The sequence below is a fragment of the Nymphalis io genome, chromosome 28, assembly GCF_905147045.1.
Source record: "Nymphalis io chromosome 28, ilAglIoxx1.1, whole genome shotgun sequence".
NCBI classification, from domain to species: domain Eukaryota; kingdom Metazoa; phylum Arthropoda; class Insecta; order Lepidoptera; family Nymphalidae; genus Nymphalis; species Nymphalis io.
In genome coordinates this window covers 6,529,168-6,553,085 of record NC_065915.1, presented here as the reverse complement: position 1 = coordinate 6,553,085, position 23,918 = coordinate 6,529,168, and the positions used below count along the sequence as shown (strand labels likewise).

Here is a 23,918-nt window from a genome sequence, read left to right as displayed (position 1 = left end):
TAAAAAAAACCACGGATTATACATAATAAATACAAATTACATAATACAACAACAAACAACAAACATTTACAGCGCGGAAATGCGGCCGGCATTATGGGCATCAGCATCGGGTCACAATCAAAAAAAAAAAAAAACAAAAAAATTTTCATAGTTATCTTTTGTAATAATAATAATTGTTTAATTATCTTTTGTTATAATTCTATTATTATATAATAGACATTGAACATTTAAAAATATATACTATAACATTTAAAAAAGAATACAAATATATTCGAAATGAATATATGATAATAATTATTTATATATGTATTCATAATTTTCACGAGTTAAATCTACATAAATTGATAAGAAAATGTGAAAGAATTTATATATATATATATATTACATTATATAATGTAGATTGATGTCTGTATATAAAACATTAGTTGATTAGTTATTTAGATTATATAATAATATATTGGTAATAAAAATTATAAAAAGTATTTTCAAATGGTTCGTGTATTTCATTACATTACTATGAGTTTCAGCTAATTTTATGTTCAGTTTATTATACAATCGATTTTATAAGAATCCGTATAGTTTAGGTAATATTGAATAACAAATAACCTATACCACAAACATTTATATAATATAAGTAGGATTGATAAGGCCGTTGACCCAGAGGTTCGATTCCCGGGTCGGGCCAATAAAAAGTTATTGAGTTTTTCTTTCAGAAAATTCTCAGTAGCAGCTCGGGGTCACGAAGTTGGAAGTGTGTATACCCCGTGCCTCGGAAAGCACGTAAAGCGTTGGTCTTGTGCCTGAACTCTTTCCGGTCGTGTCGGATTTCCGTCCCATCGGATTATGTGAGCTAGGGAATAGAGAGTGCACTTGTGCTTGCGCACACACTTGTGCACTATAATATATAACTAATTTAGTTTAGTTTTGTATTGGCAACTAGTTTAGTTCGCTAGATAAAAATGTTTTAAATTTTCTTATATACAATCTGCTAATCAGGATAAAAGGCCTTAAAGACCTTAAGGATAATATAATAGTTCGGTTTAAACATGTAAACATATAAGAATTTTACTTCACGCCATAAAAATATTGCTGACGTCAGCTGCCATATTGTAAAAAGTATATAAGGTCAGTTTTTAAAAACGAAATATACTATTTTATTGGTTATTTTTATTAATAAATATTCAAAAGAACTTAATATTAGATTATTTATAGGAATGTATAAAATAATTATAATTAATACGGCAAGATTTTTCAAGGATTTTCATACGGTTTTCACCAATGAACAGAGTGTTTCATAAGAAAGGTTTAGGCGTATCATACATTAATGTTTTCTGTAAATTGTCTGAAATATGACGATGATTGGTGAAGATTTTGTAAAAAAACATGCCGACTGGGAGCTTCACAAACATGCGCCGCGTATACCATATGTATTACGATATAAACAATTAATTTATTGATATATATTGTTTAATTTAAAGTCATTGACGAGAAACTGCAAACAACTATAACTTGATTTCATATCGTGAGACAATTTATACGAATCGTTTCTTTAAATATCAATAAAATTATCTGTCATTAATAAGCTATATCGTTTTTTAAGTGTCCTGTGTTTCAAAAGCTTCGACTTGAAGAGTTTTGAGGCCACCACCACGCAACACGAGTGGATAAAAGGTATACCGGTGTAATTACAGACATGATATATACAATAGTTAGTGTATAATTCGCACGCAATGTGCTTCGAGGTATAGCTGATGGTCAGTGCGAGCGCTAGCAGCACAGGTTCCGCTGCGTCTCCCCGTGTTTGACGTCCCCCCCACTCCACGCCGGGAGCTCTATCTTCCCCGTGTGTGTCGCCTTTTCTTCTGACGGAATACCTGAAATTATTATAATTTTATTATTATTTATATATCGTCACTTGACAACTTGATAATAGTTTAATGTGTGTAACGTTTGTGCGAAACGTTTGAAGCGTGAAATTAAGCATATTTAATTTATTATTAATACATCCTTCTCCACAGACTTAATTTTACATTTTTTTTTATCCGAATTAATTCATTTCAAACACGTACAGTAACGGCTTCTAAATGTCCCACGGCTGGGCTAAGTGTTATCTCATTTTTGAGATCTGCACGAGATGTAACTTCCCCCTTTGCATCAATAATTCGTTTCGGTTGCCTCTGAGTCTTTGTTTCTTATTATTTAAAATAGATAAACTGACAAATGAGCGACCATCACCACCCATACACATTGCCACTTTAAGAAGTAATAAGCATCCCTTACATGCTAACCTTATAATATATATATGTATATAAACCTAACTACCCGCCCGATTTACTTAAAATTTGTGACAGTATTTATTATTACAACGGATTTTACGCAAATCCTATCAAAAATACACATTTCTTATTACCTACCCGTGCGAAGCCGGAACGAATAGTTACTACTCAATATTTCGTACCACCAACTAACACCTAAGCTGCTCCATGGATAAATCCTTAAACCCTTAATTGTACACATACGCACCTATGGGTAACTTCTCATCGTATTCCGTCGAGTCGTAGGAGCGCAGAGAGGCGACGAGGCTGGACGAGGACAGCGTCAAGAGTTCCGACGCCGTGTTCAGGAACACTTGGTCTATACCCTGGAACATACGTTCTGACAAATTCCATTATCGTTATACAGGTACTATTAGTAACAGCATGTTAATGTCCTACTACTGGGCAAAGGCCTCCTCTCCCTTTTGAGGAGAAGGTTTATAGCTTATTCCACCACGCTGCTCCAATGCGGGTTGGTAGAATACAAATGTGGCAGAATTTCAATGAAATTAAACACATGCAGGTTTCCAAGCACAAGATTTTTTATAATTCATATAAAAACAAATTAAGCACATGAAAATTCAGCGGTGCTTGCCCGGGTTTGAACCTACGATCGTCGGTTAAGATTCACGTTCTAACCACTAGACCATCTCGGTTTTTTCAGATACTATCAATAACAAACAAATACTATCGATTGACGTTAATTATAAATTGTCAATCAGCAATATACATCGTATGTTTGGAAATAAGTCAGAAGATCTGGTCAGTCGAATTGCGAATTATAAAAAAAAACACTACACTCCTCGGTGTGCATGTGAAGCCGTTGGTCCAGCAACTGAACTCTTCCAGTCGTGCCGGATTTGCTGACCTATTTTTATAAGAGTGAGAGAATAGAGAGCGCATCTGTGGCTGATCTCACTTGAGATTGGCCGCCGTGTCCGAAATCTTCCGTACCTGGTCGTGCAGCGCGGACGTTTCGCAGTAAGCGGCCCCGATGGAGGCCGCGTACTGCGACGCCTCGCTCTGTGTGACCGCGCGACATGACTCCAGGTCACACTTGTTGCCCACCAGCGAGAGTATCATTGGGTCCGGTACGTTACTGGAAGGAGAAACTTAAGTTTTACTCCATCATTATTGGTGACTGTGTGCCCGTGTTTGGTTTATACAGGAAGTCGTAATAACTCACTCAACATATATTCTACCACGAAGGTTTGAAGGTCGTGTGAGCCAATCTAATTGTTAATGGGAGGTGGTGACCACTTTCTTTCAGATGGGTTATTCGTCCTTTTAACAAAAACCTCTACATTTTTATATAAATTAAAACAAGAACTGCAAATACACTATTGTAAAAAATACACAGAGTAAAGTAGCAGCTTATAATTGTTCTCCAGCTTGGCTAAAGCTCCTTTTTCAGAAGTTTTAGAGCTCAGTCCACCACGCTATAACACAGGTTAGTGGATACACGTGTGGTAGACTTTAGGTGAAATTAGACACATGTAGGTTTCCTCACGATGGTTTTCTTCACTACTGAGCACGAGATGAATTATAAACACGAATTAAATACATGGAAATTCCATGGTGTTCCTTTTAATTCAACTAACCTCTGCAACTCCTTGACCCAGCCCTTGATGGAGGCGAAGCTGTTCGCGCTGGTGATATCGTAGACCAGTAGAGCTGCGTTCGCGTTCCTGTAGTACATGGGAGCCATGGACCGGAACCTCTCTTGGCCGGCTGTGTCCCATACCTTTAAAATCACAATCAAATTTCTCTGACATCTTTAATCTGTACAAATGGTTAAAATTCTTTGGAAATAAAAATATATACTGATGGTATACACGTAAAAGTCGTAGGTTCGATTTTGCCCCTTAGGCTATTGTCCCCACTCCTGACACAAGCTTAATTAACAAGTACTGTTATTGGGGGGGTAAACAGGTGTGTTAGTAATTTCCTTAAAAAAATGGGAATTGCCTATGGGAAAATAGGAATTAATAAATATTGTTCCTGCAATATATTAATTTAAAGAAGTATTATATATTTCAGGCCTTCCATTAAATTTAAAAATATTATTAATAGATTATTGAATTAAAGTTTTTTGTATTATTTGTATTACGTATTAAATTCATGTTTTTATAACTTATTTTATCTGATTATGTTTTTAATTGTTCTTTGGCTGTTTTTACCTCTCCAAGTCTTTCCGAACGAAGAATAAATATATCTCGACTTATTGTGTGTGTGTGTGTGTGTGTGTGTGTGTCTGTGTATGTGCGAGCGCGTGTATTATAATTGTCGACGAGCCGATTGGCGTGGTTGGTAGATATTGCCTTTCACAGACATTTGTGTGCATGAACATATCTGTTTGTCCTGAGTCTGTGTGTAATTATCTATATAAGTATGTATTTACAAAAGAAAAGTAGAATATGTAGTATATCAGTTGTCTGGTTTCCATAGTACGAGTTCTGATTAGTTTGGGATCAGATGGCCGTGTGTGAATAAGTCCCACGATATTATTATTTGTATATAAATGCGAAAGTGTGATTGTTTGTTTTAGTGACTCAACCGACCGTTATGAAATTTTGCATACATATCGCCATGGGTACAAAAATGGACATATCACCCAACACACTCACACAGAGGCAGAATCTATTTGGTATATAATCACGTCTATAAGCTACAAAAGTTTTTATATACCTGGCCGCCAAAAAAATCGACCCACCCGTATTTTTTTACTTACAAAGTTGTTATCTTAACTATGCGACGACCTAGGTGGATTGTTTTACTTATGGGACATACATTTAACATTTTATTACCCACTTGATATTGATTTGGAGGAGTTGTAAGTGTTATTGAGGATATTTGGAATATTTTTAAAGTATTGATAAGAAAACGTTACTTTGTGCACAAAGTGCATGGTTAGTTTATTTCCAGTTCTTAACGCGGAGTCATCTCGGTTCGATGTTTATTATTGATTAAGTGTATGAAACTTTGTTGAAACAATAATTTTAATAAGTTTCAACATAAAAAATGGATACTACTGAAGCAGAAGCTGCTCAAGTCGTAGCTCTTATTCATGAGGGGTTAAGTCAGCGAAATGTGGCTAGAACACTAAAATTAAGTCGTTCAGCGGTGCGAAGAGTGTACAAACGCTACTTGGAGACTGGGGAGTATCGCCGGAGACCAGGATCTGGCAGGGGGCGTGTCACGAACCCGACCGATGACCGCTTTATTGGTTTGACGTCTTTAAGAACCGACATCTTTCGGCTGTTGACGTTCAAGGTAGACTCCGAGAAAGTCGTGGAGTGTCTATGAGTGAAAATACTGTAAGAAGAAGACTTCGAGAGCAAAACTTAACCCCTCACAAGCTAGCAACAGGACCAAAACTCACAGCATCCCATCGACAAGCAAGACTACAATTTGCTAGGCAGCACGTCGATTGGACACTGGACCAATGGGAGACAGTATTGTTCAGTGATGAAAGCCGAATGTCTCTAGTAGGCTCTGATGGACGACGTAACGTCATGCGAAGGCCAGGAGAACGCTACTCTCAGTGTTGCATTCGAGAAACAGTCCGATTTGGTGGAGGCTCTACAATGTTTTGGGGAGGTATTTCTTTGACGGGACGCACAGAGCTGGTTTTTTTCCGTAATCGTGCTGTTAATGCTGAAACTTACATAACGGACATTCTGGAGCCTCATGTGATGCCTTACGCTGGATATATTGGGGATAATTTCCAACTTATGCACGACAACGCACGACCTCACGTCGCTAGAATTGTTAAAGACTATCTCAGGGAAGTCGAAATTCCAGTTATGCAGTGGCCAGCCAATAGTCCGGACTTAAACCCGATAGAGCACCTCTGGGACCAGCTAAAACGTACGGTTCGAGCACGAAATCCAATTCCGGAAACCCTGAATCAACTGGAAGCTGCCCTAACTGAAGAATGGCAACGAACCCCACAGGAAGACATTAAAAAGCTAATCAGGTCACTTAATAGGCGTATGCAGGCAGTGATTAGGTCAAGAGGAGGAAACACTCCCTATTAAAGTAAGATTTAGGCACCCAAATTTAAAAACAAACGGCATAATCGTTTTGTACACAAAAAAATTAAATTGCGTAAAATTTTGTGTTTTCGTGTTTTGTCACATATTTACCTAAAAACCTATTTTTTGCGCACTATTTCTGTTTTTGTACAATCCTACAATTGCATTTTTTCATTATCAATCTTAAAAATATAAATATGTGGTAGTTTAAAACCATACGATAGCTTTTTTACAAAAAATGTAGGTGGGTCGATTTTTTTGGAGGCCAGTGTAGAACCTCACCTGGAGTTTAATTCTCGCATCTTCGAGGTTGATGTTGCATGTGAAGAACGAGGCTCCGATGGTGGGCGAAATGTGCTTTGAGAACATCTTGCCTATGTAACGTACCACAAGACTTGTTTTGCCGACGCCTGAAAAAAGAAAACATATATATATATACAGTTAGGGGATTCCTTGATCACTACAATAGTGTTGTTAAAAAATATACGCGAACTTGTTAAAGACCGCCATTTTGTTGATGGATAGAAATGTAAGGTCATTAATTCATTATTGTTGAATGTGTTCAAATGTGTTATTTGGATTTTTATGAGCAATTGAGTGAGTTATTTGTATGATAAATATTTATTTGTATGATTTGGTGTTCTATTTTTAAATAAAGACTAATTGAAAGTTTTTATAAAATCAATTTCACTTCTGGATGCTTAATATATATTAAAAAAACTTCTATGAACCCGCATTGGAGCAGCGTCGTGGAATAAGCTACAAACCTTCTCCTCAAAAGGGAGAGGAAGCTGTAGCCCAGCAGTGGGACATTAACAGGCTGTTACTGTTTATTTGCATGTTGAGTTATACTATAATTGGATAAATCCTTTGTAACACTATTTTATATAAGCATTAACAAAATGTTTCTCTTAGTATATAACGTTGGCTTTTTAGTAAAAAAACAAAGTAAATAAACAAATTAAAGAATTTTACAAGCACTTATAATTAGTCAGTTTTATATAAAGCTACCGGATCGAGATAACGGAATTTGAGAGTTCAGCGAAGACGCGTTATTAATTATATTTTAATTACATTAATGTTAAAACTTAACTGTTTAACTGATTCAATTGTTTCGTATTCGCTTCACGTCAAATTCATTTATTCAATTTAGAAGCATTACAGTTACATACGTATTTAAAACCATAATAAGAGATCTTAAGAACTACCGCCGATTAGAAATTTGAGTGTCACGTTAGCATTATTTATGGCTAAATTGAGTTTTTCAAGTGATTTACCATTAAAAATATTAAATTTAGCTTATAGGTAGGGCTTTGTGCAAGCTCGTCTGGGTAGGTATCAACCACTCATCAGATATTCTACCGCGAAACAGTAGTACTTGGTATTGTTGTGCTCCGGTTTGAAGGGTGAGTGAGAGAGCCAGTGTAATTACAGGCACAAGGGACATTGGCGATGTAGGGGATGGTTAACATTTCTTACAATACCAATGTCTATGGGCGTTGGTGACCACTTACCATAAGGTGGCCCATATGATCTTCCGTCTACCTATAATATAAAAAAGCATAATTTTAACTTATCTCTGAAATAATGTGTGCGTGTTTCATGTGAAACTTCTCGGTTTGCTAACTTTAATTTACTATACAAAATGAGAATTCTCAACTGATGAAAAATTCGATTTCATTTAGCGTTCGTAGATACAAGCCACAGAAGCATTTGGTATATTTTTGACATTTTTCAAGTTGGCAACATTAAGCTACACTTTTTTTAACGCTGGAAAAACGCGTTACGCGTTTCCCCCACGGGATCAGTGGGGGGGCATGTGGGGCTCGCCGGTGTCCAAGAAGCCGAATAGGCCCCCAACATCAGAATACCCACAAAAAACCAGCGGTACCCTTTCCGTCTTAACGAGGAGGCATTCGTTTCATTCTTAATGTAGCACACCTTCATTCCATACATGAACATCACACAGACGTTCATTTACAATTTATTGTTTAATATTGCATCAGAGGCAGTTTGAACTTTTTCTGGGATCCTGTTGTAAAACCGTTGGATAACAGACGAAATTCGTTTGTATTTGAACTGAGAGATATGAACCCAGGACTAAGTAATATGTAGCCAATGCTGGCCACTATACGAACGAACCGTGTATCACACAAATGGCGTTAACTTGGCGTTTAAGCTTTGTGCAAGTATCCAGTAGGTATCACCCATTGCATATTCTACCGCTAAGCAGCAGAAACTTTGCAACTACAGACACAAGGGACATAACATCTTAGTTCCCAAAGTTTGTGGCGCATTGGAGCTGAAAGGAACGTTTAATATTTCACACCGCACCAATGTCTATAGCCGATGGTGATCACCATCAAGTGGCCCAATTGCCCGTCCGCCTACATATTTAAAAAAAAAAAAAAAAAATCATCGATCGATTTAAGAATTTATTTACATTCTTATATAGTCGTTTTTTCATTGATATACGATGTAACCTTGTACGACCGGTTTTAATCAGGCGAACCTTAACAGACATAGTAAGGTTATAGGTTATTCTAACTAGGCTTACACCTTGATTTACTAAAATAAGTATTTAAAATATATAATCATTTCAATTTATATGAAAGTAATTTAACACACTGAATGTCCCACTTCTGGGATAATGTCTCCTATATCTTCGAGTGGTAGTAGAGTTATAATGGCTGACAATCTTTATCTATATACAAATGGCCTTGAAGGACATTTCGCTACGGAATATATTTATGTACAGTAACCGTAACAGCCTGTGCATGTCCCACTGCTGGGCTAAAGGCCTTCTCTCCTCTTTTTGAGGAGAAGGTTTGGAGCTTATTACACCACGCTGCTCCAATGCGGGTTGGTAGAATTCACATGTGGCAGAATTTCAGTGAAATTAGACACGTGCAGGTTTCCTCACGATGTTTTCCTTAACCGTAAAGCACGAGATGAATTATAATCACAAATTAAGCACATGAAAATTCAGTGGTGCTTGCCCGGGTTTGAACCCACGCTTATCGGTTAAGATTCACGCATTCTTACCACTGGGCCATCTCGGCTTTTGTATTTATGTATATAACATTATTATGTATATAAAAAACTCGTCTGCCTCATTAGTGTAGTGGTAAGATATAAGGCCGCAGATCCCACTTCTGGGTTCAAATCCCAAGTCGGGCCAATAAAAAGTTATCGAGTTTTTCTATCGAAAATTCTCAGTAGCAGCCCGGAGTCTGGAAGTTGGAAGTGCGTATAGTGTGTGTGTGTTTTCCCGTGTCTCGAAAAGCACGTAAAGCCGTTGGTCCTGCGCCTGAACTCTTTCAGTTTGTCGTACACTCATGCACTATAATATCTCCTGCGTAGTTGGCTAATCTCTCTTGAGTTTGGCCGCCATGGCCGAAATCGGTCTGGAGAACATCATCATTATTTTGTAGGCACTGTGTCTTTAGATCCCTCCTACACGGCTGGGCCGAGGTTAATGAATATTCTTGTGTATGTTTGTAGATTAGATTCCTGGGCTGGTCAATAAATAGTTTAGATTAGATTGGTCACCGTCAACGTCACCTACGCTGCGATGGTGAAGCAAACAACTCTTATTTCATTCGTACGAAGTCGAGACGGGTAGCCAGTTTAGTGTATATAACAGTAGCAGCCTGTTAATGTGCCACTGCTGGGCTAAGGCCCCCTCTCCCTTTTGAGAAGAAGGTTTGGAGCTTATTCCACCACGCTGCTCCAATGCGGGTTGGTAGAATACACATGTGGCAGAATTTCAATGAAATTAGACACATGCAGGTTTCCTCACGATGTTTTCCTTCACCGTCAAGCACGAGATGAATTATAAACACAAAGTAAGCACATGAAAATTCAGTGCTTGCCCGGGTTTGAACCCACGATCATCGATTAAGATTCACGCATTCGTATATATACCTAAATATATTTCCAACAGTAACAGCCTGTTAATGCCCCACTGCTGGGCTAAGGCCTTCTCTCCATTTTGAGGAGAGTCCATTCCATAGTTTCCCCCAAAATAGTAATATACAAATTTTGCTTAAACTTTATTGATAATTTTATCAATGACAGTAAAAACACGTGGATTACATCACATATCTCGCGGATTTCAAATCTGATAACGTTGCTACTGAATAAGATAAGGAAGGATTTATAATATTAAGAATATTGCTAAAAATAAATGCAAAAGTGGCTGTATAACATGAAGCAGAATAAAAGAAAGTATGACAAATAAAAAAAATATTACAATTTAAAAACACAATGTGTGTTAAATATATCAAAATATTAATATACTTAAAACATGAGCAAGAACAGGCGACCTTTGATTTCCTTTATATACTACTAGCTACCCGCCCCGGCTTCGCACCGGTAGAATAACGGTCTACATAAAACGTATATGTATCGAGTGATAGCAGCGCTAAGCGGTTTCTATAGAATGTATCACGGCAAGTGCTCTGAGGAATTATTCTCCCACATTCCCGCTTCCTTTCCTTTCCTTTACTGGCTCTCGATGTCACCGCCTTACATCAATTCCATCGCACACGAAGAAATTTGGCAACTCTTTTCTTTGTCGCACCACTAAAATATGGAATTCTTTTACAACCTGGGTTCCATCAAACGAGGCGTGAAGAGTCTCATGCGGGCTGGCAAGGCGGGAGCGACTAGTGCAGAACATTCTTCCCGATTGCACTAGCGTCGTCGCATTTGGACTCCACTACCACTTACCATCAGGTGGAGTGCAGTCATTTGCTTTCCCGATATATAAAAAATATATATGTATCGTAATACATATAACTCTAATGGTTTACGCGGCGCACGCCTTTTTTTCGGATTGTGTAATACTGTTGGCCTTACTGGCCTCTACAGCGTCATCGGGCAGGATGGGCGAGTTGAACTCAGCCGGATGTTGGAAGCCACACAGGGCTCAAGAGAGACGGACGTCCTAAGTCCTGTGAGGCCGGACCTCGGCTTAGGACTCCGTTGAAATCGGGAGGGGCGGCGCACGCCAGTAAAACTCCCAGTCGGCATGATTTTTTCCGACATTGTCAACATTAATCTTCCTTATGAATCACATCCGTACGGTAGTTTTTAGTTTATCGCGTTCACACAGACATACGCGGCTGGGGACTTTGTTTTATAATAGTATTGATATTGTCAAAGCCCTCCTTACAACGTGGTCTTCATCACATCACAAACGTAAACCATCGCATGCGACTTTCAACAATCTTGAGAAAAGAGAGACAAAGATAGTTTGTCTCTCTCTCATATGTATTTAGAACCCCCATGACGCTAAAACTCCACCGATATTACAACCTTTTTTCATTCCTTATATTTTTATATATATATATTAGTAAGCAAGTAATGAAAAAAGGAAACATAAATGTATAATTCTTGTTGCTCGATTTTAATAGACGACTCGGGCTTTGAGCCCAAAACAGAGCCGGCAGCCTTAAGCTAGCAACTAACCCAGCCAGCCAGTCATAATTAAACAATTATTATAAAAATAATGGTGCTGACACACTTGCCCATCACACCGAAACATGATAAAGCATACTATATACCTTACTGTATAGTATAAAGAAAAATTAATAAGAACTAAGTACAACAAAAATCTCTAAAAAGTATATATATAACCTATTCATTGGAGTTCCTGCTGATTCCAGATGATACTGCAGCAACAGTTACCATATTATTGTAATATTTAATTCACATGATACTAAATATCAAATCGATCGGACCAGTAGAAGTTACTCACATCCCTTCAACAACTAGAAAAGAGCTGATGATCTTCAAACAGCTGAACAGCATTAAATCATAGCTAAGAAGAGTCATCTTTCAAACAAAAAAAAACTAAATCTAAATAGGTTAATCCGTAAGGAGATAAGATGCTAGAGACAGGCACACAGATACACACATTATTCTTATAACAAAATTCTTTTAGTTTTTGTGTAATCTATAAGAATCGCACATAAATATTCATACACACACAAACATGCACGCACATAATTACAAGCACAGGATATGCGCGCACTCGAACAATTACACATTTAAGATGGTACGGCTTTTTTCAAGGACGTTTGATACCACAACAGATATTCTACCGACAAACAGCTTTATTTGTATCATTGAGTTCCGGTATGAAGAGCAAGCCAGTGAACTACAGGCACAAGGGAAATGACATCATAGTTCCCAAGGTTGGTGGCGCATTGGCGATGTAATTAATGATTTATAATTCTTATCTCAAATGTCTAATCGTGATGGTGACCACTAACAATTAAGTTTGATTGTTATATTTTCTTTTTACTTTATTTCTGTTTTTTATTTCTTCCCAGCTTTATTAGTTTGAGTGTAATGCATTATAATATTACTTTCATTTTTAAAGTTGATGGAATTCACATGTGGCAGAGACACATGCAGGTTTCCTCACGATGTTTTCGTTCACCGTCAAAAAGGAGATGAATTATAATCACGAATTAAGCACATGAAAATTCAGTAGTGATTGTCCAGGTTTGAACCCACGATCATCGATTAAGATTCACGCGTTTTTACCACTCGGCCATCTCGTTTTCACAGGTGTGATGTCATTCAATTTTATAAGTGTGATGTCATTATCATTCTCTCGTACAATTATACTATACTAGCCTACTACACCATTTTTGTTATAAATTTTGTGACTGTGCCGATGCCGTTTCTTATATCGATAAATAAATAAAAATAAATAACGGCCCCTATAAAAAAAATAAAGTACAAGCTTTCATTTTATATTAAGCTAAAAAATTTCAATATTAAAATTATACTTTAAAGCCAACCAATTACAAAGCAAGTTGTATTTATATCATCGGTGTCGGGGTCAGGTTTTTTATCAAGTAATTTTAAAGCTTGATATGAATCAATTATTACGATCACATTGCTATGTAAAATATAAAAGATATTAGACTAAAATATACTCACGATAACGTCAACAACCTGTATATATTTGATTGTATTTATAAAATGAAGTTGAATTTTTTTATATACTAGGCAGGCTACCTGATAAAAAGTAACCATCATCCAGCCTTTGTCGCTGTAAGAATTATTAACCATTCCTGACATCAATGCTCAACCTTGGGTACTAAGATGTTATGACCCTTGTGCCTGTAGTTACACTGGCTCACACACCCTTCAAACCGGAACACAACAATACAAAGTATTGCTGTTTGGCGGTAGAATATCCGATTAGTGGGTGGTATAAGGCGTATTACTCAATAAAGGATAGTTAGTATTCCTATTGATTTCCATGCAAGTTAAATAATAATTCAATTGTATTTAATTATCTGTGTTCTCGGTAGAATCTACATTAAGAACCGGTAATTTAAAATTTAAAAACTCAAGTCTTTTTATTCAAAAGTAGTAGTACTTTAATAAGATATATTTTGATTTGATTTTAAGCGTTTTTAATATATTTTACAAGGCCAATGTCTATGTGCGGTGGTGACCACATACCGTCCAAGTGGTCCATTTGTCAATCTAACTATTAATTTTGTATAAAATTAAATTAATATTTTTTCAATACGTATGTAACGTTTAAATGATAATAAACATATTTGACGAAATAATAACACTTCCGTTTCCGAGTATTTAATGGAATTAAATATATTGTTGTTTTATTTTTATATAATCTTTCTAATGACGACATATGAAATATTAAATTAATTGGAGCGTGCAATACTGCATCTGGTCTGTCGGCGATCGCTCAGGCGTTGTGTAATATGATAGTGTTCATACCATATACTCAAATAATTACGGAATATGTTTTTTTTAATGGAAACTGCAAAGGTAGAAACTTACACTGATTTAAAAAAAAAAGATTACACCAATAATATATCTATACTTATAAAATCAATAACTATCAACGCACAGATAAAAAACTGAGTCTAGAAAGTTTCAATTTCGTATCGTATGTTTATTTTCTAACGTGATGTCTTCCGAACCGATTTTGAACAAGGCAGTGAGCGCAAACGCAGATGCACTATATTTCTTCACTCTCACAATTCAGTGGGACGGCAATCCGGAACGTTCAGTAAGCGTTCAGGCGCAGGACTGAGGCAACATCCAGACTCCGGGCTGCTTAGTAGCTATAATAGCCCTGCTTAGTAGCTACTAGTAGATGCTTAGTAGCTATAGCTATAATAGCCCAATAACTATTTAAAAAAAAGTTTGAACCCAGGACCTAGGATCTGCAGACATATATGTATACGGTCACTACATCGACGAGCTAAGCTTAAATACTTCGGACAGATATTTTGTAAACAGGAGAACTCATATACTATTTTTTTTTAATATATAAGCTAGCGCTTGACTGTTATCACACCTGATGGAAAGTGATGAGACAGTCTAATATAGAGCGCGCTTGCCTAGAAGTTGCCGTGGAGTACCGGCTTAGAATAGTACTCCCCCAATCTCATCCCGTGGGTGTCGTAAGAGGCGACTGAGGGACGGGGAAAAGGGGGGATGGGCAGCAGCGTCCCCCCTCCCATAAACATCTTACCCCCCTACTGCGCTCGCCAACACGCCTGCCCAGCGCGGCGAGTATGGGCAAACCCCTCCCTTAATGGCAGATGCGCCCAAAAAAAGGCCCCCAGTTACCGGCAAGCCCGCTAGGCCCGACCAAGGTAGCGGTCGCGGTATCGGCAGGGCAGGGGGTGCTAAGAATCACCGGTTCACGGCAGGCTACCGTATAAAACGACTGAACATGGCAACATATAATGGACGCTCGATGAGGCTGGACCATCACCTCGCCGAATTAGAAGTAGAGTTAAGTCATATAAACTGGCATATACTGGGGTTATCTGAAGTCCGAAGACAGGGGGAGGACACGATAACTCTAGAGTCCGGTAACTTACTCTACTTCCGCGAAGGTGATAACCTCTCCCAGGGTGGTGTCGGTTTTTTAGTCAAAAAGGATCTCATTAGCAGCATTGTGGAAATCAGTAGTGTGTCGAACCGGGTAGCGTACCTTGTCCTAAAACTTTCCGACAGGTACTCCCTGAAGGTCGTACAGGTATATGCGCCAACTTCGACATACTCTGATGATGTGGTCGAAGCGATGTACGAGGACATCGCAAAGGCCCTCAACGACACCTCGAAGGCCCACTACAATGTTGTTATGGGAGACTTTAATGCTAAAGTGGGAGTACAAGATAGCGGTGAATCGAAAGTCGGACCTTACGGCTTGGGCTGCAGAAATCACAGGGGGCAAATGCTGGTAAACTTTCTCGAAGCGCAGGGGCTTTTTTTGATGAATTCTTTCTTTCAAAAGAAGCCTCAGAGGAGGTGGACCTGGCGAAGCCCCGATAACGTGACAAGGAACGAGATAGACTTTATCATTTCGAATAAAAGGCACATATTTAGAGATGTTTCAGTGATCAACAGGTTTAATACCGGAAGTGATCACCGCTTGGTTCGAGGCACTCTAAATATCAACTTAAAAGCCGAAAGATCGAGAATGATGGGGTCTACTCTCCGACCTACCATGCTCCAAGCTGCTCAAGGCTCCGAAAAGTTCCATATGGAACTTCAAAATCAATTCACCGCGTTGGAAACCATAAGCAGCATTGATGAGAGAACCGACACGCTGGTCAAAATACTGCAAAACACATCCCGCAAGTGTTTTCCGCCACAGAGAAGAGACAACGCACCAAAACTCTCTGCTGAGACACTCGAGCTCATGAGAAAACGACGAGAACTACCATCGTTTTTGTCAGATAAGGCCTTAAACCGAACAATAAAAACGCTGACGCGACGCGATCTCCGACGCTCCAATACCCGTGCCATCAAGGCTGCGATTGAGCAAAATCGGGGATCGAAAGTGTTCGCTCGCAAGTTTGGGAGGCCGCGTCTGACAAAACTTAAAACTGAAAATGGTGGGGTCGTTACCTCTAGGCCTGAGATTGTCGGAGAAGTAGAGAGGTTTTATGGGCAGTTGTTCTCTTCAAGATCGGATAAACCCGTGGGAATCAGTATTGATGACCAGCGCGCCCCTCTTATGCGCCATTACTCCGAGGAGCTCCCGGTCGTTGACCAAGGAGAGATTAGGGCGGCTCTAGAACAGCTTAAAAACAACAAAGCTCCGGGAGATGACGGAATCACAACAGAGTTGCTTAAGGCAGGCGGGACTCCGGTCCTGAAAGAGCTAGCACGCCTCTTTAATTCCGTCATCCAACATGGCAAGACCCCGGAAACGTGGAGCGGGAGTGAGGTGGTACTGTTTTTCAAGAAAGGTGATAAAACCCTCTTGAAAAACTACAGACCAATCTCCCTCCTGAGTCACGTGTATAAGCTGTTCTCAAGAGTCGTCACGAACCGTCTCGCCAGACGACTTGACGAGTTGCAGCCCCCAGAGCAAGCCGGCTTTCGATCAGGCTACAGCACCGTGGACCACATCCATACTGTTCGGCAGATTGTGCAGAAGACCGAAGAGTACAATCAGCCGCTGTGTATGGCATTTGTGGACTACGAGAAAGCCTTCGACTCCATCGAAACCTGGGCAGTTCTCGACTCATTGCAGAGATGTCATATCGATTGGAGATATATTGAGGTACTGAGATGTCTGTACAACGCCGCTACAATGACTGTCCACATCCAGGACTGTAAGACGAAGGCGATCCAACTGCGCAGAGGGGTGAGACAGGGGGATGTAATATCCCCGAAACTGTTCACCAACGCGTTGGAAGACGTTTTCAAAACGCTGGATTGGACTAGGTATGGAGTCAATGTAAACGGCCCGTACATCTCACACCTTCGATTTGCCGACGATATCGTCATCATAGCAGAGTCGCTGGAACAACTCACCGAAATGCTGCGTAGCCTAGGCGAGTCTTCCCGGCGTGTCGGTCTCGGTATGAACTTGGACAAGACCAAGGTCATGTTCAATAGGCATGTCGTGCCGGGACCGATATACGTCGAGGGGAAACCTCTCGAAGTTGTTAGTGAATATACCTACCTAGGACAGATAATACAAGTCGGTAGGAACAACTTTGAGAAGGAAGCCGATCGAAGAATTCGCTTGGGATGGGCAGCATTTGGCAACCTTCGTCAAGTCCTCAAGTCGTCTATACCGCAATGTTTGAAGACGAAAGTCTTCAACCAATGCGTCTTACCTGCCATGACATACGGTGCCGAAACGTGGACACTAACTGCGGGACTAGTCCACAAATTCAAAGTCGCTCAGCGTGCTATGGAGCGAGTTATGCTCGGAGTATCTTTGAAGGATAAGATCAGAAATGAGATTATCCGGAAAAGAACCGGAGTCACCGACATAGCTTGCAAAATTAGCAGGCTGAAGTGGCAGTGGGCTGGTCACGTATGTCGTAGGACCGATGGCCGTTGGAGCAGACGAGTCCTAGAGTGGAGACCGCGAATCGGCAAGCGCAGCGTAGGGCGCCCTCCAGCCAGGTGGACCGACGACCTTAAGAAGGTGGCGGGCACCAACTGGATGCGGAAGGCGGAGGACAGGGAGCTTTGGCGCACCTTGGGAGAGGCCTATGTTCAGCAGTGGACAACGATTGGCTGTTGATTGATTGATTGATTGATTGATTGCCTAGAAGATGCCTATTCACTCTAGAAGTCTCTCTAGAAGGTACTCATATTGTAGTGGTGGTGAAAACGGAGGTCGGGAGGGCAATCCAGATCTTAGCGGTGCGTATCAGAAACGAGGAAGCAAATCGTTTCGTACGTGTCTTAGACACGTCAACTACGTACGGGAGCAGATCTTACAAGTCTACTATAAACAAGTATTTTTACTTTATTACTATTAATTACAAGTATTAATTATATTGTGTATAACAGAATAATTTCATTAAAATACATTTAGAATAATTATCATAATAGTTAATATATGTGGTTCTTTAATTAATATAATTAGCATTCACATTAAACTATATCCGTCATTAATATCTATGGTGAGTAATTCTATGTGATTAGAAGGTTAATCACATACAATGAATTAAAATATATACTAGCAAAATCCGGCAAACTTGCTTTATTTTAGGGCTTTGTGCAAGCCCATCTTGGTAGGAGCCTCTCACTCATTACATATCCTACTGCAAGTATTTTTGTATTCAGGTTTGAAGAATCAGTGAGCCAGTGCGGTAGGGGCATACAGACGTTACATCTCAGTTCCTTAAGTTGGTTGTGCATTGACAATGTAAGGTGATTAAATATTTCTTATAGCACCAATGTCTACGGTAACTAAATGTCCTACTGCTGGGCTCAGGCTTCCTCTCATTTTAAGGCCAATCTTTGGAGATTATTCCACCACGTTGCTCCAATGAAGTTCAGTGGATACACACATGGTAAAATTTCAGATTAGACACAGATCAGACTGTGGAGATGGTCCAATCTAGAACCTGTGCATCTTAATTGTTGACTGCGGGTTCTAACCCAGGCAAACTCAAATTTTCTTGAGTTTATTTGTGTTTATATTTCATCTTATGCTCGGGGAAAAAGGCTCAAAGGAACTCATTTTGAGGAATTCTGCATGTATCTAATTTGCCATTATGCTTTCATATACCAAATTAAAAAAAATTGAATTATGTTAAATGCAATCAAACATACAAACAATTCAACTTCATAACATCAGTCAGTACATTAGCTGTATATTTCATTTAATGTTAAATTGTTAAATGTTATATTTAACAATTAAAAGTACATTTCAATTTCAATAATTGCCAATAAAATGCTAGTAGCTTTATATAACATTATTTTCTGTTTGATGTTAACGTTATATAAAGCTACTAGCACTTTTTCACTTCCCTCGCATCATAATTCAGAATTGCTAAGCACCAATTTCCATAGCTCTTTCATCAAAATCGAAACAAACTTAAACTACCTTAGGAGTTACATTTTTAAAAAATCCTTCCATAATTCTAACATACTGTATAAAATTAACCCATATACAAATTTCCATGGTCCTATGACATTCAATCAGACAGTTATTCTTTAATATATATGGTATTTTAAAAAAAGCAATTAATTACTAAGCTAATAATGATCTATTTGTTTAATGCATACTCTTAATTGATAAAAAAGAGTATATGTTTTTGACACATGTTTTTACTTTTTATGCCTAAAACTTTTTATTTCTACAGATTTTTATAATCTGTGTTTGATATAGTAATTCATAGTTTCCAGCCCTGAAAGTGTTTTTTTAAATCAACTCAGCTTTTTTTTATTGAAGTGTATACACAATGTATTTTATAGAGCCTATCTGTTTCCATGTTCAATTTTCATTTAATTTATTTTTTATTAAAAAGATAGAAAATGATATAAGCTGTAACTTAAAATTATTGAGAATGAATGGAAAACTGGTTGTTATGAACTTAGGTAAAATTCAAACTGTTCCTTTTTAAAAATAGGAAGCGATTTTACTCTATTATAGAAATTTGTTTACTGTATACATAAAATTTGTTTTAAAGATTTATGATATTCTATATAATATTGGCTAACTACAAACTTATGTTAATTATTATGTTTTTAGTTATGCGCTTATTCAAAAATTAAATAATATTTATATGCCATCAAAAAGTAAATTTAAATATTCGTTCATACCAAAACTAGCTAACAAAAGTTTGTTTTAATTTTCTTCAAGTGTTACGTTACAATTTCGTAACATTACGATATAATACACTATTAGAATAACTTCCTTTCATTTCAACTCCTAATATCGTAATAAACAAGAATATATTATTCACCTTGCGAGCCCAGAACGACGATTTTAGCTTCAACAACTTTCATTTTGAAACAATAACACTACACTAAAACACTACAGAAATTATCACTGTTAAATAAAAATTACATTGTCTTGTTAGATTTCATTGATAACAACAAAGAAACAAACAATTAAGCACTTACAAACTATTTTTAAGACATATTGACGTCCATACTGTGTGACATGAAAAACACGTCTGATAAGCCGACTGAATTTGAATTCAGCATTAATTGAATGACAATTATATGACGAACAGACTTCTTAAATTTGGTTGAGTTATATTGAAGTGTCTGCTAAGTAGCGCCACCTAGGAATAAATAAGTGCATTACGTTAAAAGAGTTTGTGCCTATTTGTAAGCTATTTGTGTTGTCAACATACTTAACAGTGATTCCAGTTCTTCATTAATTGCTGCTAGATGGCAAAACATGACAAAAATATGTGTCTTTACGAGTGCCTAAATATTGCATAAGTGTAGGGACTTTGCTGCTCTATTTTTTTTATACCATTTTAGAATACTATACAAAATCGAATTCCTGACTCGGGAGGACTGGTAGTCGTGGTTTTATAATTTAAATTATATTAAAACAAAAATAATAACATACAAGTAGGTTATCTTAACAAGAAAAAAAATTATTTTGCGAGGGTTAGTAATTTAACACAATTTTAAATAGTATTACAAATTTAAATACTTCTTTTTGTCCTCAAAACTGACGTCCTCGTCAGCACATACATTTATAAAAAAATAATTATTACTTGTTAATAATTAGTTTCTTTAGTATATTGATATAATATAATAATTACTTCTTAATAATTTCTCTCTTTATATTTTATGATAAGTCATTAAAGCATCATAATTTCATATCATTAATCGCCAATCACGATAAAAATCGCCATAAGCTATTGTGATGCCACCATAAATATTGAAGATTTTATGGAGCGGGCAGACTATAAAATTTGTCGTTATTTTATGACCTTCTCAGTATAATCTGTTATTAATTTCTTTATTGTTTTAGAACGTTTATTGTTTTATAACAATAATTATTATTATTATTAAGAATTAAATTTTCCGGTAGTTTATAATTTTCCGTAGGCTATGTGTGTATGTTCATCTATTCTGGAATATTTTCTTAACTACATATCAGTTCACACACATTCTTACTATATAAAAAAAAAATACAATGGTCATCATCTTTCATCTTTTGAAAAAAACATTTTTTTCGAGAATATCTCGTGATTGGCTGGTAAAGGATGTAGTATCGTTAAGTTCAAAACTTTATCGCCGTAAGAGCTCTATTTAAATAAATGCAAATAGAGAACAAATTATAAGCATTGGATGTCTTGTATCTGAAACGCAAATATCGGTAATTAAAGTAAATATACTTACTTTAATTACAATTGTTACATTAAAAATGTTACATATTTAATTCAGTGGAATATGGTATTACTTATACGCGTTATTATAATTATTCACGCGTTCTTACCACTGAGCCGATATGGTCCAGTGGTAAGAACGCGTGAATCTTAACCGATGATCGTGGGTTCGAACCCGGGCAAGCACCACTGAATTTTCATGTGGTTAATTTGTGATTATAATTCATCTCGTGCTTTACGGTGAAGGAAAACCTGCATGTATCTAATTTCACAGCAATTCTGCCACATGAGTATTCCAACCCGCATTGGAGCTGTGTGGTGGAATAAGCTCCAAACCTTCTCCTCAAAAAGAGGCGAAGAGGCTTTTAGCCCAGCAGTGGGACATTCACAGGCTGTTACGGTTACGGTTGGAATTGAATAAATCGGAGAATTAATAGCTTAAAAAGGCGATTAAAAAAGAAACTGATACTTTGCTTTCCTTTAGATAAATACGATAAAAAGCGAAAAAGTAATCCAAATGGCCGATTTTTGTTCGCTTTGGCGGGGATTTCGGGCGCCATTACAATATTTGAGGATTCGGATTTACAAACATGCAAACTCTTCTCTTTAAACACTTATTACCTAACGCATAAGAGTGCTTTTCGTATATTTTTTTTGTGAATAGAACATGGTAAATGTAAAGCTACCCAGCCACAAGTCAAGTTGCAAATCGGAAAACATTATACAGATTAAATTTCATTGAATGACATGGAGCTGTATAAAAATTTTAAATATTGTCTATGTTTATATTTGTATAAAAAAATATTTATTTAAGTAGTATCTTATAAGCGAAATATGGGTTCGAAATAGAAGGAAGTGGTAATCAACTTATATGCATTTAATTTTGTAGGTCTCTATGAACTCTATGCTTTTTTTTAAATTTTTATTATTATCCTATACAGTAGTAGTATAATAATAAGTCACAGATATATGGCATTTTTTTCCGAAACAGTACTATAGATTATCAATAAATATGTATAATGCTTCTTTATTATAAGCAGATTTTTATTTGATTTAAATTAATTGAACCTTCGATTAATAAAAATTACAATAGCATTTTAAAACCGTTTTTTATTTTAAGTCGTTTTGGAAAGTGCTCATGACCGATCCATCCGAATCCTAGTAAAATAAATTAAATGACGAAGTAAATATTTGTGACATTGGCAGAATTATTTCGATCATCACGTTAGATTTTTTTTTTTAAATTACTGCTCCATATATATAAATACTTTAACACATCTACAGACAATTCTTAACATTCCCTAATACACACATTTGTACATACACACACGCACACGTTTGAATTAATGTGTCTCGTTTACATAAAAAAGCAATTGTGCTAAACATATATCGTAGTTACTGACTGGAAATGGCTGTTCACCGTAAATTAACCATTTGGGCATCATCCTGATTTCATTCGATAGATTTATTCTTTACTTACACGAACTGTGACTTTGTTTTATTTATTTAAATTAAAATAGATAGGTACTTAATTGATAAATAAGATATATCTCAATATTCCTTTACTTTATAAATGAAAAAAAAAATTACATTTATATATATACTTAAAAATATTTATTTATGCTATTCAAAATTTAAGCTCATTCATCATTTATTTTACCGCCAAAAGGTAATACTGAGTAAAATTCTTGCTTCATTTCAGACTTCGGTTTGAGAAATTTGACAGTGAAATAACAAACATATTAACGCCACCAAATAATATTGTGCGCTAGGGTGCTAAAATTCCTTTCAATTAATTTTTAAAAATAGCTTTAATCTACACTAAACATTAACATAGATAAAAAACATTTTACCAATCACAAGTCACCAGTTATTATTTACAACATACTATATAAACTCTTTCGTAATATACTTATAGCAAATAAGTCTCAACAAATATCAATAACAAATAATTTGTCCACTCAGCTCCCTCAGGCAACTTTATGATACATTAAGCAAATTACACGGAATGTAATCCCATCGAATACGTTAAAGGTACAAAATTGTGTAATTTAGATAAAAGCCTGTGAAAAGGCAGTAACAATAAAAGCGGTAATAAATTTCTAACGCCATCTATACGAGGAGTTGTGAATAATTCAATAGTTTGCTAATAGGTGGCGTTAGTGTGATTTAATTCTGAATCACATTACAACACGGATTGGAAGTCGCTGAGTATTTGTGATTTGAAATTTATTTCTGAAATGTATAAGAATTATAAGAAAATGAAAAGAAATCATAGCTTTTTTATTGATATATATTATTAGTAAATAGGTACATGTATTCTTGGTAATGTATTTCAACTATATATATATATATATCTTATTAGTTGTGTCCGCGTTGAATTCAATATGTCACCATACCCATGTGAGTCTAATTATTACTAAAATAAAATAAAGCCT

The 23,918-nt window shown here is 36.8% G+C and overlaps 1 protein-coding gene across 1 annotated transcript; it reads right to left on the bottom strand.

The window, feature by feature from the left end:
* Positions 1-427: 427 nt before the first annotated feature.
* On the bottom strand, positions 428-20,286 carry LOC126779212 (ras-related protein Rab-31). Its single transcript, XM_050503130.1, has 6 exons — positions 20,092-20,286; positions 6,635-6,762; positions 3,917-4,059; positions 3,270-3,414; positions 2,524-2,641; positions 428-1,874 (listed from the first exon to the last, which is right to left on the bottom strand). The coding sequence occupies exons 1-6, from the start codon at positions 20,132-20,134 to the stop codon at positions 1,768-1,770; spliced, it is 684 nt and encodes a 227-aa protein (XP_050359087.1). The 5' UTR covers positions 20,135-20,286; the 3' UTR covers positions 428-1,767.
* Between the last annotated feature and the right edge of the window lie 3,632 nt (positions 20,287-23,918).

What these genes read in the sequence shown, in the direction of transcription:
- LOC126779212 (XM_050503130.1), bottom strand. Translation starts at nt 20,134, where the DNA reads ATGAAAGTTGTTGAAGCTAAAATCGTCGTTCTGGGCTCGCAAG. An exon ending in CGTCGTTCTGGGCTCGCAAG is followed by an intron (nt 6,763 to 20,091) that starts GTGAATAATATA and finishes TTCTTTTTTCAG; the next exon opens with GCGTCGGCAAAACAAGTCTT. An exon ending in TGGGTCAAGGAGTTGCAGAG is followed by an intron (nt 3,415 to 3,916) that starts GTTAGTTGAATT and finishes TTCTCCTTCCAG; the next exon opens with TAACGTACCGGACCCAATGA.